At 48.1% G+C, this 13,724-nt stretch overlaps 1 protein-coding gene across 4 annotated transcripts in view; it reads left to right on the top strand.

Annotated features, from left to right (window-relative positions):
• Positions 1 to 8,640, top strand: part of Pcbd2 (pterin-4 alpha-carbinolamine dehydratase 2) — a 49,828-nt gene extending 41,188 nt beyond the window's left edge. For 3 of the 4 annotated variants that reach the window (XM_060380607.1, XM_060380605.1, XM_021659686.2), the window contains 2 exons: positions 6,980 to 7,060; positions 8,457 to 8,640. In XM_060380607.1, the coding sequence (XP_060236590.1) occupies positions 6,980 to 7,060; positions 8,457 to 8,552 (177 nt within the window). In that variant the 3' untranslated portion in view covers positions 8,553 to 8,640. The remainder of the gene's footprint in view (positions 1 to 6,979; positions 7,061 to 8,456) is intronic. The other variant, XM_060380606.1, reaches the window with a different exon arrangement.
• Positions 8,641 to 13,724: the final 5,084 nt, after the last annotated feature.

Genomic DNA, 13,724 nt, shown 5'->3' with positions numbered 1-13,724 from the left:
CTATAATCAAAATACGAGACAGCCGACTTGAAGGACACGTATCAAAGGGAGTCGTGCTGAGCACCGAACGGTTCATGGTGTAAGTGTGCCCGGAGTCAAGCCCATGCATGTTGGTCACCCGTGTTGGTAGGACCGAGGCTGCGCTCTCAGTTCGGGGTGCTGGCACACGGGTCACGGATCGACACGGACGGATTCTTGCTTTGGTTCTGTGCATCTGATAGCCCTCCACGGTTCCACAGAGCAAAGCGAAACAAAAGTAACTGAGAACAATTCAAGATCTGCCTTGGGGTTCATGGAAAGAAGTCTTTAATTGCTGGTGGTTTGGAGATTTCCCGATGACAAAGCTCGTTGGCCCGGTTTGCTGGGATTGCGATGCTGACATTCCTCGGAACGGCAGAGCGGCTCGAAGCCATACTTCATGCGCTCGAGGCTTACTCACGAAATGTTTGTAATTTGCAATACAGGAAAGACTGAAACGATTATCAGCCATTATATGTTATTTGTTGACCATATGTTTGTTTGAAATGGCCCGGGCTCAGCTGAACACGGCTCACAGACAAACTATGCTGTAAATTGGCACTAAAAACCCACCTCAACAGGTAGGCGTCTGCTGAGACGTTAGCATGAGCCAAGTATGTTAATATGAACCACATACGTGCGCAGCAGGGTCCCACTCCTCTGCAGTGACGGCCTCATTTGCATGGCTCCTCTGTTTTTTTTCCCCAGACTAATTTTTAAAACTAGACCAAGTGTATTGATTGTGCAAGTTCTAAAGGCAGGAAGAGTGCGGCAAGCTCCTCGGGCCTCGAGTTGCTCCTGGGGTTCCCTATTGCTCTAAGACATGCACAGGCGAGCGTGGGCGCTGCCCATCCTCGCACGCAGCTCGCACACTCATGGGCACTGTCGTTAGTAGTGGGCCTCGGCAGTACGTCAGTGTCAGAGGGGAGACTTCTGCCCTTCCCCGATGACGGCGTCGCATCCCTGCGTGTAAACTGTCACAGCCTGCACTGTCTCTCTTCCACTTGTTGATGCTTCAGGGTAGGAAGTCATACAAGGTGACCGGTACTGTAACTGTTGTATGAGTGTCTGCCGGGACAGGTTTTCAGAAGTGGAACTGTTTATTCTGAAGTCACAGACTTGCGTGTCTGCACATATGTGCATGTGTGTGTGAGAGAGGGAGAGAATGGACACGTGTGTGCTATGGTTTTGTGTGTGAGATAGCACAAGCACATGTGTGTTACAGTGCATGTGTGCTATGATGTGTGTGTGTGTGTGTGTATGAGAGCATGGGCACGTGTGTGCTCGGGTGCATGTGTAGAGGTCAGAGGATGATTTTCAGGAGTTGGTTGTCTTTTCACTCTGGGTTGCAGGCTTTGAACCCCGCTGGTCAGCGAGTGTGGCAAGCTCTCTTATGTTCTGACACATCTTGCTGGCCCCGGCCCCTCCCCCTCTTAAAGACGGTCTCACTGTGCAGCCCTGGTTGACGTGAACTCACTGTGTATACCCAGCTGCCTCTGCTCCGAGTGCTGGGATTACAGACATGTGCCACCATGTTTGGGTTTTTTAAAAAAGACAGTTTCAGGGCTGGAGAGACGGCTCAGCAGTTAAGAGCACTGGCTGCTCTTCCAGAGGTCCTGAGTTCAATTCCCAGCAACCACATGGTGGCTCACAACCATCTGCAATGGAATCTGATTTCCTCTTCTGGTGTGCATGAAAACAGAGTGTGTGTATACATAAATAAATAAATCTTTAAAAAAGTAAATAAAGATAATGGCAGGAGCAGTGGTGGCTCACACTTTAAAAAAATAGTTTCACTTTTAATTTTGTGTATAGTTGTGTGTCTGTGTGCAGGTGTCCCCTGAAGCTGGCGTTACACGTGCGTGTGAGCTGCCTGACGGGGCGATAGAAGTGGAACTGTCCTGAGGCACGGCCCCTCACGCTGAGCCTTCTCCAGCCCTTTGTTTCGCTCTGCTAAGTTGCCGCGTGGCACTGGCTGGTGGCGAGCTTGGGAGCCTCCTGGTTTGGCCTCGTCCGTGTTTGAGTGCAGGTGTGTGCTACCACAATGCTCACAGACGTGGTGGAGATAGTTAGGAACGCCTGTTTTTTCTCTTAGACTTTCATACATGAGCATTTCTTTTATATCAGTCTGTTCCCTCCTTTCCCTTTTAAGGTCTCTGTTTAAAATGTTATCATTTATTTATGCATGTAACATGTGTGGGTGTTTTGTGTGGGGGTATGGCTGAGCACTGACTGTACGCCTGGTGCTTGAGGGGGTACCAGAAGAGGATGCTGGCTCCCCAGGGACTGGAGTTACAGACACTTGTGAGCTGGGAATCCAACCCAGGTCCTCCAGAAGAGCAGCCAGCGCTCTCACCCACTGGGCTGTCTCTCCAGCCGATCTAACTATAAACTCTTAGAAGGGAGATCATTTATTGTAAACAACAGAGAAGGGACCCTCAGTTCCCTCCACTCCTACAGCATCTGAAAAGGTATTTTTATTTGTATGTGCCCGTCGGCATGCATGAGTGCCCGTCAGCATGCATGAGTGTGCCCGTCAGCGTGCATGGCTGTGCCCTCAGTGTGCAGGCATTCACCCATCAGCATGCATGCATGCGTGTGCCCATCAGCATGCATGCATATGCATCCTGCAGTGCCTGTGGAGGTCAGGTGGGTGTCAGATCCCTTGGAGTTGGGGTTCCGGGCAGTTGTGACCCCCGTGCAGATGCTGGGCATCTGTCGCAGGTCCTGTGTAAGGGCACGAGTGCCCTAAAGCGCCAAGCGCCCATCTCCCCCCTGCTCATTACGGAAAACCCTCCCACCTGTGTTTCCCTGTTCTCTCTGCTCTGATTTTGAGGCTGTTTGCGCAGCGTGGAGAGCTCAGGCTTACTCTTCATTGCAGAGGGGCTTACTTCTGCTTTCTTAGTTGCTTGGATCTAGCTGTGTGCATTTATTGTTTGGTTTTGTAAAACATGACAAAAGCAGTGCCTGCTTACCGTAAATGGTGCAGAGCAATGCTGTTTAAATGTGATATTTTGGTGTGTTTTCAAGTTTCATTTTAGTTGTGTTTCCCCTAGTTGGGGATGTCTACATCTTATTTTCAGTCTTGAGGTTCCTATCACACACTCTTCCTGACAGATGTGGCCCCTGTCCCCTTAGCACATTTCCACCAACCCACATCTGAGCTCAGCTTCTACCTTCTGCCCCCTCTCCCTGTGCAGCTCCACGCGATCCCAGCTCCAGCGCCCTATCCTGCTCCTTCAAGGGTTCCTAGCCCTTGCCCTCAGCTTCCCATCTGCCTGGGTCCGCCCCCCCTTAAAGATTTGTTTATTTATTTTATATGTATGGGTGTTCTGTCTTCTGCACCTGCACACCAGAAAAGGGTATCAGATCCCAGCATAGATGGTTGTGAGCCACCATGTGGTTGCTGGGAATTGAACCCAGGACCTCTGGAAGAGCAGCCAGTGCTCTTAACTGCCCATTCCCTTCTCTTTTCTAGCTGGTCACAGTTAGTAGCTGATTCCATCTGCTTCTGGCTCCTTACCTGCTGTAGTTGTGCTGAGCAGATTCCTGGAACTTAAGGAGCTTATTTTCACCACCAGCATCTCAACAATAGTTTTCCACTCAGCTATTGGTCATAATTCCAATTTTTTTTTAGAAGTTTCTGAAGAAGGACAGATGGATGCTGTGAGTTGTTGCACTTCTTTTCCTGCCTAAACAAATCTAAACAAATGTGTGAGTGTGTGTGTGAGTCTGTGCACGTGTGTATGCAGGATACAGCGTGAACGTGAAGCTCCAAGGACAAGTATGGAGCCCCCATTCTCTCCTTCGGTTCCATGTGGTTTCCAGGGCGTGGCTCTGCTGCCAGGCTTGTGAGGACCTTTACCCATGGCACCGTCTCGCTCGCTTGAGTTAATGCATTTCTGAAATGCCAAGTCCACTGCTTTTGTTTGTTTGTTTGTGTGTTTATTTTGAGACTGGGTTTCGCTATGTTATCTCAGCTGTCCTGGAGCTCATAGCGATCTGCCTGCCTCTGTCTCCTGAGCATTGGGATGAAAGGCTTGTGCCACCACATCAAGCTACTGCTTTTATTTTTTGGAAAATAGTTGAGCTGGGTGTAAAATTATTTTTGTTTTCAACCTTTGTTTTCACATTCATTTCCTAAAGTCTTTGCTATTGCCTCTCTGACTTCCAGTGTTGAAGTCAACAGATTTCTTTTCATCCTTATAAGTGGACTTTTCTTACTAAATGACAAAAGAATTTTTAAAAGTTTTAGTTTGTCAACTTAACCTTATTAATAAGTTTGCTAAGAGATGTAACATGGTTGCATTCTTGTATTATTGTATGTATGTGCATGCATGTGTGTGCAGTCTTGTGTGTGCATGTGAGTGCATGTGTGTTTGTGTGTGGTATATGTATATGTGGTGTATGTGGTGTGTGTGCACTTATGTGTGACTACATGTTCCTGTGTGAATGTGTGTGTGTGTGTGTGCATGGGTGTGGAGAACAGACAATAACTTTGTAGGATGGATTTTCCCTTCCACTTCTGCATGGGTTCTGGGGATAGAACTCAGAGCCATCTCACCGGCTGTCTCTGAGATCTTTCTTACAACTGTTTTTCCTTTCAATTCTGGAGATCAAATACAGGCCAAGGACTGGTGTTCTGTCTTTGAGCTGTGCTGTCCCCTGGCTCAGTTACAACTTTTTTTCCTTGCTGTGGCAAATAGGCTTATGCGAGTCTCCTTTATTTGTCTCATATAGCTTTTTAATTCTTTTAAGTTCTTGTTGGTTTCTTATCTATCTATCTATCTATCTATCTATCTATCTATCTATCTATCATCATTTAATGTTCATGGATGTTTTCCCTGCACGTCTGTGCACCACGTGCGTGCCTTGTGCCCAGAAGAGGGTGTTGGATCCCCTGGGACTGGAGTTAGAGTTGGTGTGAGCCACCACGAATGCTGGGACTTGAGCCCAGGTCCTTTGCAAGAGCAGCGGTGCTCCCCCGAGCCACCTCTGCAGCTTGCTGATTCTGCCCCTGGCTTTAGTCACCCTGGCTTGTTGGTGAGTCTCCTCCGCTGTGGGCTGCAGCCGTCGTCATTGGCTAGGATGGTTGTAGAAAGTCTCTTAGTAACTTGAGGCCCTCAGTTCCGGCTGGAGCCTTGGTGAGCAATAGTGAGGGCTGGGAAAAGCCTTTGAAAGGGCCCTCATGGGTGCCCTCCTGCGGAGGTGCTGCCCCTCCCTCCAGTGTATTCCCCGTAGCCACTGTCCCCTGCAGGTCCACCTTCCTCCTGCTGTCCACTCATCTGAACGCCTGCAGTCGTAGATCTTATAACTTGAATGTAGTGTTACGGACATTTTAAGCGTGTAAGCTCTGAGCTAGGTGTGTAAGAGATCTGGTCTGAAGGAGCCAGATAGGTTTGTTTCTTTGCCCTTGGAGCCAGTTGTATGCTTTTTCCTGTGGAGGACTCCTGTGTGGTTCATTAGACTTCGTGATGATTTCTTTTAAATTAAACTAATTAAATTTCTTTTAAATTTAAATTAAATTAATCCTCTTTACCATTATTATTATTGTGTGTGTGGGTGTGTGCACCATGGCCCACGAGATGGTCAGAGGACAACCTTTGGGAGTTGGTCTTTCCTTGTGCCATGAGTTCTGAGCTTGTCAGGCTTATGTGACAAGTGCCTTTACCTGTGGAGCCATCATGCTGGCTAGTGTTCTGATCAGTAAAATAGAGATAATAAAAGTCCCCTATGATTCTTGGGCAGTGGAGGTGCATACCTTCAATCCCGGAACTCAGGAGGCATCGCCTGGCAGTGTTGGAATTTGAATCCAAATTCCCAGGTTCAAAAGGCCAGGAGGCCCTTAGCCTTAACACCGTGGGTCTCCTCAGGCAATCAGCATCTGCTTCTGCCAACTGAATAAAAATCAGTCACTGTAGACAATGGAAGTTGTGCATCCGAATGATTAAAGCGGACCTCCCTATGCTGCTTATGGTCTGCACTGGATCCGGGAGTCAGATTTGGGATGAAAAGGGGTGGGGGGTAAATTTGTTTTTGCTTTGAATAAGGCCATACATAGCTTAATGGATTTTTTCTTCCCTCCCTCTTAAAATGGGTTACGTGTGACCGTTAGTTTACAGGCCGGGCCTCCCGTGTGCCTGGTGCGGTGTGGCTGTGCACTCGTGAACACAGGGATGTGTTGAGTGTAGGCCCTGTTCTGCAGCCCTCCATCCATCTTCAGCTTCTTGCACGCTTGGTGGTCCCTTCCACAAAGCTCCAGGAGCCTTGCACTTGTCCTGCAAAGTAGGGTTGTTGTTTGCAGCCACCTTCGTAAAAAAGCGAAAGGAAGCAGGAGAGAAAAACGTTTTCCATAGGGCAGCGACCTTCTGCTGGGTCTCTGCTTCCCCTCACCCCCCCCCCCCCCCGTGTGAGCTGCCGCTGTCTGGGTTATTCTCTGTTAGTGGGGTTCTCGGATGGTTGCTGAGTGTGCCTTCTGCTGGGCACACACTCACCCCAGCTTGTGGGCCATAGCCAGCGGCTCGCACTGCATGGTGGTAGAGGTGGGCTTCTCCTGGTGGGCGAGCTGGGATGGCTGTACCTTTTTCCACAGTCTAGACAGCTGGAGGAGCCAGTCTCTAAAACCAGAAGGAACAGCAGAGGAGCAAATTGGGGCAGGTAGAGCCGGGGCATGGGGTTGGAGGGACATGGTCCCTGTGCAGCTGGGAGTCCTAGGATGAGTAGGCGGTCCAGACAGGTCACTGGGGGAGACTCATTCCTGGTTGGTTTATTTGAGCAGGGTTGTCCCCCACCTTGCAGTCTGCCGCCCAGGTGCCCCGGCTGCACAGAGCAACACTTCCCTTGGCATTTCTGAGGCTTCTCAGCAGCCCAGTGAGCCTTTATCTGGTGGGGTGGCACTGGGGTCTCCCAGTCACAGAGCCCAGGGGCAGGGCAGTGACCGCTCTGGACTTGTGTTTTGCAGGCTTTCGGCTTCATGTGCAGGGTGGCCCTGCAAGCGGAGAGGATGAATCACCACCCAGAATGGTTCAACGTGTACAATAAGGTAACCGAGCCTCCCTATTTTGGGATTGAAGAAGCTTACTTATGAATGCACATAAAATGTGATGCTGAGAAAGTGTTCTCTCGGACCCCCCTCCCCCACCACGTGTTCTTGTTCATCAGTCACACGAGAGCAGGACTATGGTTCTTTATGCTTTCTTCCAGAAATTGGGACTAGATTAGGCTCCCAAGTTAATCATGAATATCAGCCATGAAGATAAAATTTTTATTTGTATTTTTGTGGAGGGCTGTTTCTTCGAAGGGGTGTATTTCAGTCTCCCTGTGTAACCCTGACTGGCCTGGAGCTCACTATGAACACTTCCTCTGCCTCTGCCTCTCATTTTGTGGGATTATAGGCATGTGCTTCCATGGCCGGCTTAGTTACCCGAGACCTCCGAGTTTTAATTTAAAAATAATTTATTAAAAGGAGTGTTAGCAGCTCGGTGCAATGGTGCACACTTATAATCCCAGCACTTGGTAAGGCAGAGGCAGGCAAATCTCTGTGAGTTCGAGGCCAGCCTGTTCTACAAAGTGAGTCCAGGACAGCCAAGGCTACACAGAGAAACCCTGTCTAAACAAACAAACAAACAAACAAACAAAAACAAAAACAAAAAAAAGCAAAAAACAAAATCAAATAGAATCAGATAGAATGACCATATGTGTCTTGCTGTAATACATCTCAGAAACTGTCTCTTTGTAGTAAATGTTTATTAAAGTCTTGATCTGCAGAGGGCAGACTGAAAGTTTTAAGGGGTGCTTCGAGAAGAGCCACACCCCCAAGAGTGTCCTGCCTTTACGGTCTCAGCAGCCAGGTATCTGTCCAGATTTCTCTGAGGGGTTGTAAGTCATCTTTGAGAACAGAAAAATTCTGCTTTGTGATTTAAAAAGAAACAATTCCTAATAGACCAGTTCCAGGGAGACCTTCTCCTTCCTGCGTGTTTCTCTTTGCTTCTCAGTTGTATCCCCACCCATGTGCCCCCATCTGGTAACCTGTTTTTCTACCTCCCTCGTCTACTGTCTGCTAGGTCTGCTTGCCCTTTGCTCGTGGCCTGGACAGAGTTGGTGGAGTTACAGTTCTGGAAGTTAAAATGGAACTTCCATCTCTGCTTCCCCCCTGCCCACTCCAGAAGCAAGGTTTTCTGAGCTGCCAGCTCACTCCCCTCCCGCTCTGGGAGCCTCTCCTTCATGGGTGGCTATTGCACCCAGCCTGGTATAGCCTGTGCCCCAAGCTCTATGGGTGTGGGAAACGCAGTGTTTTATTCATACTGTAGTATTTTCTAAATCCCCTAACCCCCAGTTTTCAGGTATGAATGTTGAGAAAAAGGTTGATTTCTTAAGCACCCGGGGAGAAATCCCACAGGTCTCTGCTCAGATCTGAAAGGCTGCTTTTCCCTTCACAGGTGCAGATCACGCTCACCTCACATGACTGCGGAGGCCTGAGCAGGCGTGACGTGAAGCTGGCCCAGTTCATCGAGAAAGCTGCTGCTCCTCTGTGATCCCTTTCAGAGTGCGCGCAAAGATCCAACAGCCGGCTTGCAGTGCTTTTTCAAGGCCATTTACGTGAATAAACTAAGTCAAAAATTAGTCTGTTTTAACATTTTTGTGTGATTGATGCTTATGTACAGAACGATTTGAACGCAAGCCTGAATTATTCTTCATTAGTCAAAGATATCTGGTTAGCCAACCTGAGTTATTACATAAAAATTGAAAATGAGAGCTGGGCACGGTGGTGCACACCTGTAATCCCAGCGCTTGGGAGGCAGAGGCAGGCGGATTGCTGTGAGTTCGAGGCTAGCCTGGTCTACAAATCTAGTCCAGGACAAGCCAAGGCTATACAGAGAAACCCTGTCTCAAAAAAAAAAAAAAAAAAAAAAGTGTGCGTGTGTGTCTTTGTGTGAATACGTGCGTGCGAGTATGGCTGCTTACGGAAATGCAGGGTACCCCTGGAGCTACAGTTATGGGCAGTTGTGAGCAATCTTTCCACACCCAACCTGGGTTGTTATGTTACTATTTTCAAAGAAATGCAATTTTACTCTTTTCTAGACAGGGTCTCACTATATAGCTAGGCTGGCTTTATGTTTTCCAGATAGTCCAGACTGGCCTAGAGAAGACCTTGGAATTTTGCTTTTAAATTGATTTTATGTGTATGAGGTTTTCCTTGCACGTATGTCTGTGCAGCGCGTGCGTGCCTGGTGCCTGTGGAGGTCAGAAGAGGGCCAGTAACCCTGGAACTGGATAGCTGTGAGCTGCCATGTGGGTGCTGGGAACTGAACCTTGGTCCTCTGCAAGAGCAGCAGGTGCTAACCACTGAGCCATCTCTCCAGCCCTCAAATGGCCAGAATGGGGATAGGAGAATGTTTACATTTTGTCCGCCAGGAGCTGCAGAGCAGGACTTTGGAAGACAGAGTAGGAGGATAGTAGGAGGGGCGTCCTCATTCTGAAGATGTGTTTATGGAGTGATTCTCACAAAGCTGAACTTGTTTTGGTTTTAGCCACTTTGCCACCTGAGTGATTCATTTTATTACAAAAGTTTCAAAAATTGGCTGACCTGTCTTGGTTATGTTTTCCATTTTAGGCAAGGGGTGGCAGGGGAGGGCAAGTGTCTTATCCATGGCTTCTGGTAAGATGTGGTCGTTCAAGGACTCCCTGTCTTCATGGTGTCCACCCGCTCGTTACTGAACTTCAGGAACCAAGGAAAAACTGAGATTCATATATTTTCACAACTTTTGTGTTGTTACCAGTGGGCTGAGTCCACAGACTTAGTCATCTTTGTCAGAACCTCACTTCACAAAAAAACCCCTGACTGCCTCACCCCTGCCCTTCCTGCCTGAACTAACCGAATGAACCTAGGAACCTGTGTGGTCACGTGATTGGGGACTAAGCTCTCCCAGCTAGTTCCTGGCGGCTTCATGACCAGTGCCCTAGTCACCTTCTCACTGAATAAATGTCCTAGAGAAGGCAGTGAAAGGGAGGAGGAGGGTTTGCTGTGGCTCATGCTTTGAGGACGAGGCCCATTGTGGCGGGGGAAGGTGGCAGCAGGTGTATAAACAGGTCAGGAGGCCTAGGGGACAGGGTTGCCTGCACTTAGGGTGGCCTCCTCAGTCAAAACCTCTGTAAAGGCCCCATAGATATCCAGAGCTGCGTCCCCTAGGTGATCCTAAATCTAGGCAGCCTGATATGTTGGGGAACATACCATCCCCCCATTTTCTTTTAAAGTAGTTTCAGATTAGTTCCAATGTCCTCCTTATTGTTTGTTTGCTGGCTTTTGTCTGCATTTACAAGATGGGATCTTCTGTATCTTGGGCTCACCTCCTTCTTTCATTAAGAACTTTATTTTTAATCTATGTGTATATGCCGGCCTGAGTTTTGTGTGCCGCACGCATGCAGGTGCTCAGAAAGTCAGGAATGCAATGGGTACACTTAAACTGGGGTTACTGATGGTTGTGAACCACCAAACATGGATTCTGGGAACCAAACCTAGGTCTTAGTTCTTACGGCTAAGAACTGTAAGGACTCTTAGCCACCGAGCCACCTCTCCAGAGGAAGGGGGTTTTCACATGCCATCTTCATACGTGTTCTACTTGGTGGGAACATGGAATTTGGGGCAACCTAGTCTGTGTTCCTGTGTCATGGTCACACAAAATGGCTCCATAAGAAATTATCTCGTTTTCTTTCTAAGGTGAGGTCTGTTTCTGCATTGACAAATATTACAATTGAGAAGTAAAAAGAAGAGGGAGGAAAGGATGAAAGATAGAATTAGAGGAGGAGCCTTTGGAGCACGTGGCTGGGGGGCATAGGGAAGCATGCTTGCTGGGCTGTGGGCACAGAGGCAGGCAGATCTTTGAGTTTGAGGCCAGCCTGGTCTACAAAGGGAATTCCAGGACAGCCAGGGCTGCACAGAGAAACCCTGATAGCAAATTGGAGGGAAAATAAAAGCACAGTTCTAACGCCTAACCAGCAGCACACAAAGACCATCGTGAGAGGTCTCTGTAAAAACAAATTCAACAGGAGGAACTTGGAACGCTGAGAGGGTGGCTGGCTGGCACCCGTGTGCTGAGCAGAGAAAGGAGAAGTTCTCAGATCCCATTGGCTCTGGAGCAGTAGCTCTTAGCCCTGCTGCTGCAGCTCCTCCTGTAGTGGTGACCCCTCAGTGCAAAGTTATTTCTGCTGATGCTTCCTAATTGGAATTTTAATAGTGCTACGAATGGTGACGTAAATATCTGTGTTTTCCAGAGGGCTTAGGTGACCTCTGTGGAAGGAGTGAAGACCCACAGGTTGAGAACCACGGCTCCTGCTGAGTGCACAGGGTACCGTGTGGGTGGGGGGAGATTGGAAGCCTTGGTTCCCGGGCTTGTGGTGTGTGCTGTGGAAGGTGGTGAAGTCCTCTCCTGGCAGTTCCTTGGACCCGGGCACTCCCTCTTGACCTCTTCTAGTCCTGCAGGTCTGGAGAGTGAGGAGCATCTCTTTAATTGTACTTACCAAAAGGCTTCCTAGAAGCTTTATTGTGGTGGTTTAATCCACAGATAATGGGATGGAGCTAGGTGTGGTGGTAAACCCCTACAATCCCAGCACACAGCAGTGAGGAAGAGTGGGCATGGTAGGATAGGAGTTCAGGGGAACGTCTTCTACCCATGAAGTTTGGGACCAGCCTGGGCTATATCAGACTCTGTGCCAGAAAACCAGTTTTAAACATTTTATCTTTACAAGACATGGTGCAAGACCTAGCTCGTGTATATATTGTGCATCTGTCAACTTGGGCCATGTGCTATCTTCATCTCCCTTATCATTTATGGCCACATGATTTGAGTCCTCTCTTCTATTTTTATTATACGACATAATATCGTTGATTATAATCACCAGGACGTATTTCTCCTGCTGGGCAGCGTATAGATGCTGTTTTCCAATTAAGTGTGCTAGTTGTTGTGAGCATTTTCTTCCAGCAGTAGATATGGACACGTGTTTTAGAATACTAAGGCCTGGCAGGGATGGAGTGCTTGCTGAACACACAAGGTTGGGGTCTGTTGTGGAAGTTTTGGTTATGCTGTGAGAGGGTACGGGATCCATGTCAGCTGGAACCTGCCTTGTGCATGTATCTGTGTGTGTGTGTGGGGGGGTTGCCAGCTGGAAAACATCCGAGAAGGTATAAATAGGTGTGGACTCTGAGAAGGTATAAATAGGAGCCCAGAGGAAGAGATGGCTTTGCTTTGAGATGAAATGCTTTGGAGAACACTTCAAGGAGGCTGTTGCTGCCCGTGTAGTTGTCGCTGGTCTTTGTTGCTGCTTTTGCTATTGCTGGATTCCTGGACTGCTGGATTCCTGGATTGCTAGATTGTTGGAATGCTGGATAGCTGGACTGCTGGATTCCTGGATTGCTGGATTCCTGGACTGCTGGATTGCTGGATTGCTAGATTGCTGGATTCCTGGATTGCTAGATTGCTGGTTTGCTGGACTGCTAGATATTCTGATGATGATGAAGAGTGGAATTACTCCCAAGGAACTACATCTAAAGAGGTCTACATCTGTCCCAATGGCCTTCTTCTCTTCTACCTAGGATTGGAGAGGGTTTGGAAGGGAGGTAAGAGGCTTAAGGAACCCCAAATAAAGTAGGCTTAAAAATAAAATCAAAGCCTACAGGGTTCCACATCTAATGATGCAAACAATAGAGAACAAAGACTGTTAGGGACAGCAGAAATGGGGGGTGGCCACCCATCTTCTTAAAGCTCAAGAACGTATGTTTTCAGGAAATCGACTAACTCAGTGACAAAACATTTACTATTGCACAGCAATCCAGATCTCTGTGTCCTGTCTTGCCTCAAAAAAAAAAAAAAATTACTTTTGAAGGTTGAACAGAGCTAGATCCCTGCAGCTCTTGCACTTAAAAAACATCTGTGGTTCTTGGGCTTTTTTTTTTCACATCCTAAGTTTCATGACTATCATTTGAACCAAACAACTGGCATCTTTGGGAGTTCAACTGTGCTGGTTTGTGAGGTCTTCCCGGCTGGGCTTGTTGACCGTTGGCATCCCTAGAGAGGATGGGGCGGGTCACGGGACCCTTACCTGAGTATCCAGACATTCCATACCACACGTTTGGGAAGTCGTGCCCTGATTGCTGTGTCAGGGCTACTGTATACAGGCTGGTGGGGGTTAGACGAGGGTGCCTCCATTCATGTAGCAATGGGAAAGCAATGATTCCTGCTTTCAAGACTTTCCAGTGTGGCCTTTGAGAGAGAGCACCCATACTCTTGTTTGTAACCCATTATCTGTGCTCTATAGATAAGCCCGAGAAACCCATTGATTCCCGGGAGTGAACTTTGGTGCAACCTTCCCTGGATTTGTCCTTAGGACCTTAGACACTGTCTATATTATCCTCAGGAAAGGAATTTCGGTAGCCAGATCACAAGCTTCCAAATAGCGAGCCCTGGGATTCTGCCTTCTCTGTTCTGACTTCTGTTTGTCTTTGTGTCCATTGCCTAACCTGCTACAATCTTCCTTTCCTCCTGGGTGTCTCTGGTGCTGGCTGTGGATGTGTTCTGTCACTCAGAAACTCAGAAAAGTGAATCTTCATCTCACGGGATGCTCAATGTGTCTTACCATTTTATTCAAGGACTTTGTCTGCCTGAGGGGTAAACCCTCATATGTCTGAGGTCACCCTGCTGTCCCTGTTGTAG

This window comes from Meriones unguiculatus, chromosome 3, assembly GCF_030254825.1.
Source record: "Meriones unguiculatus strain TT.TT164.6M chromosome 3, Bangor_MerUng_6.1, whole genome shotgun sequence".
Taxonomy (NCBI): domain Eukaryota; kingdom Metazoa; phylum Chordata; class Mammalia; order Rodentia; family Muridae; genus Meriones; species Meriones unguiculatus.
This window is presented reverse-complemented; position numbering and strand designations above follow the sequence as displayed.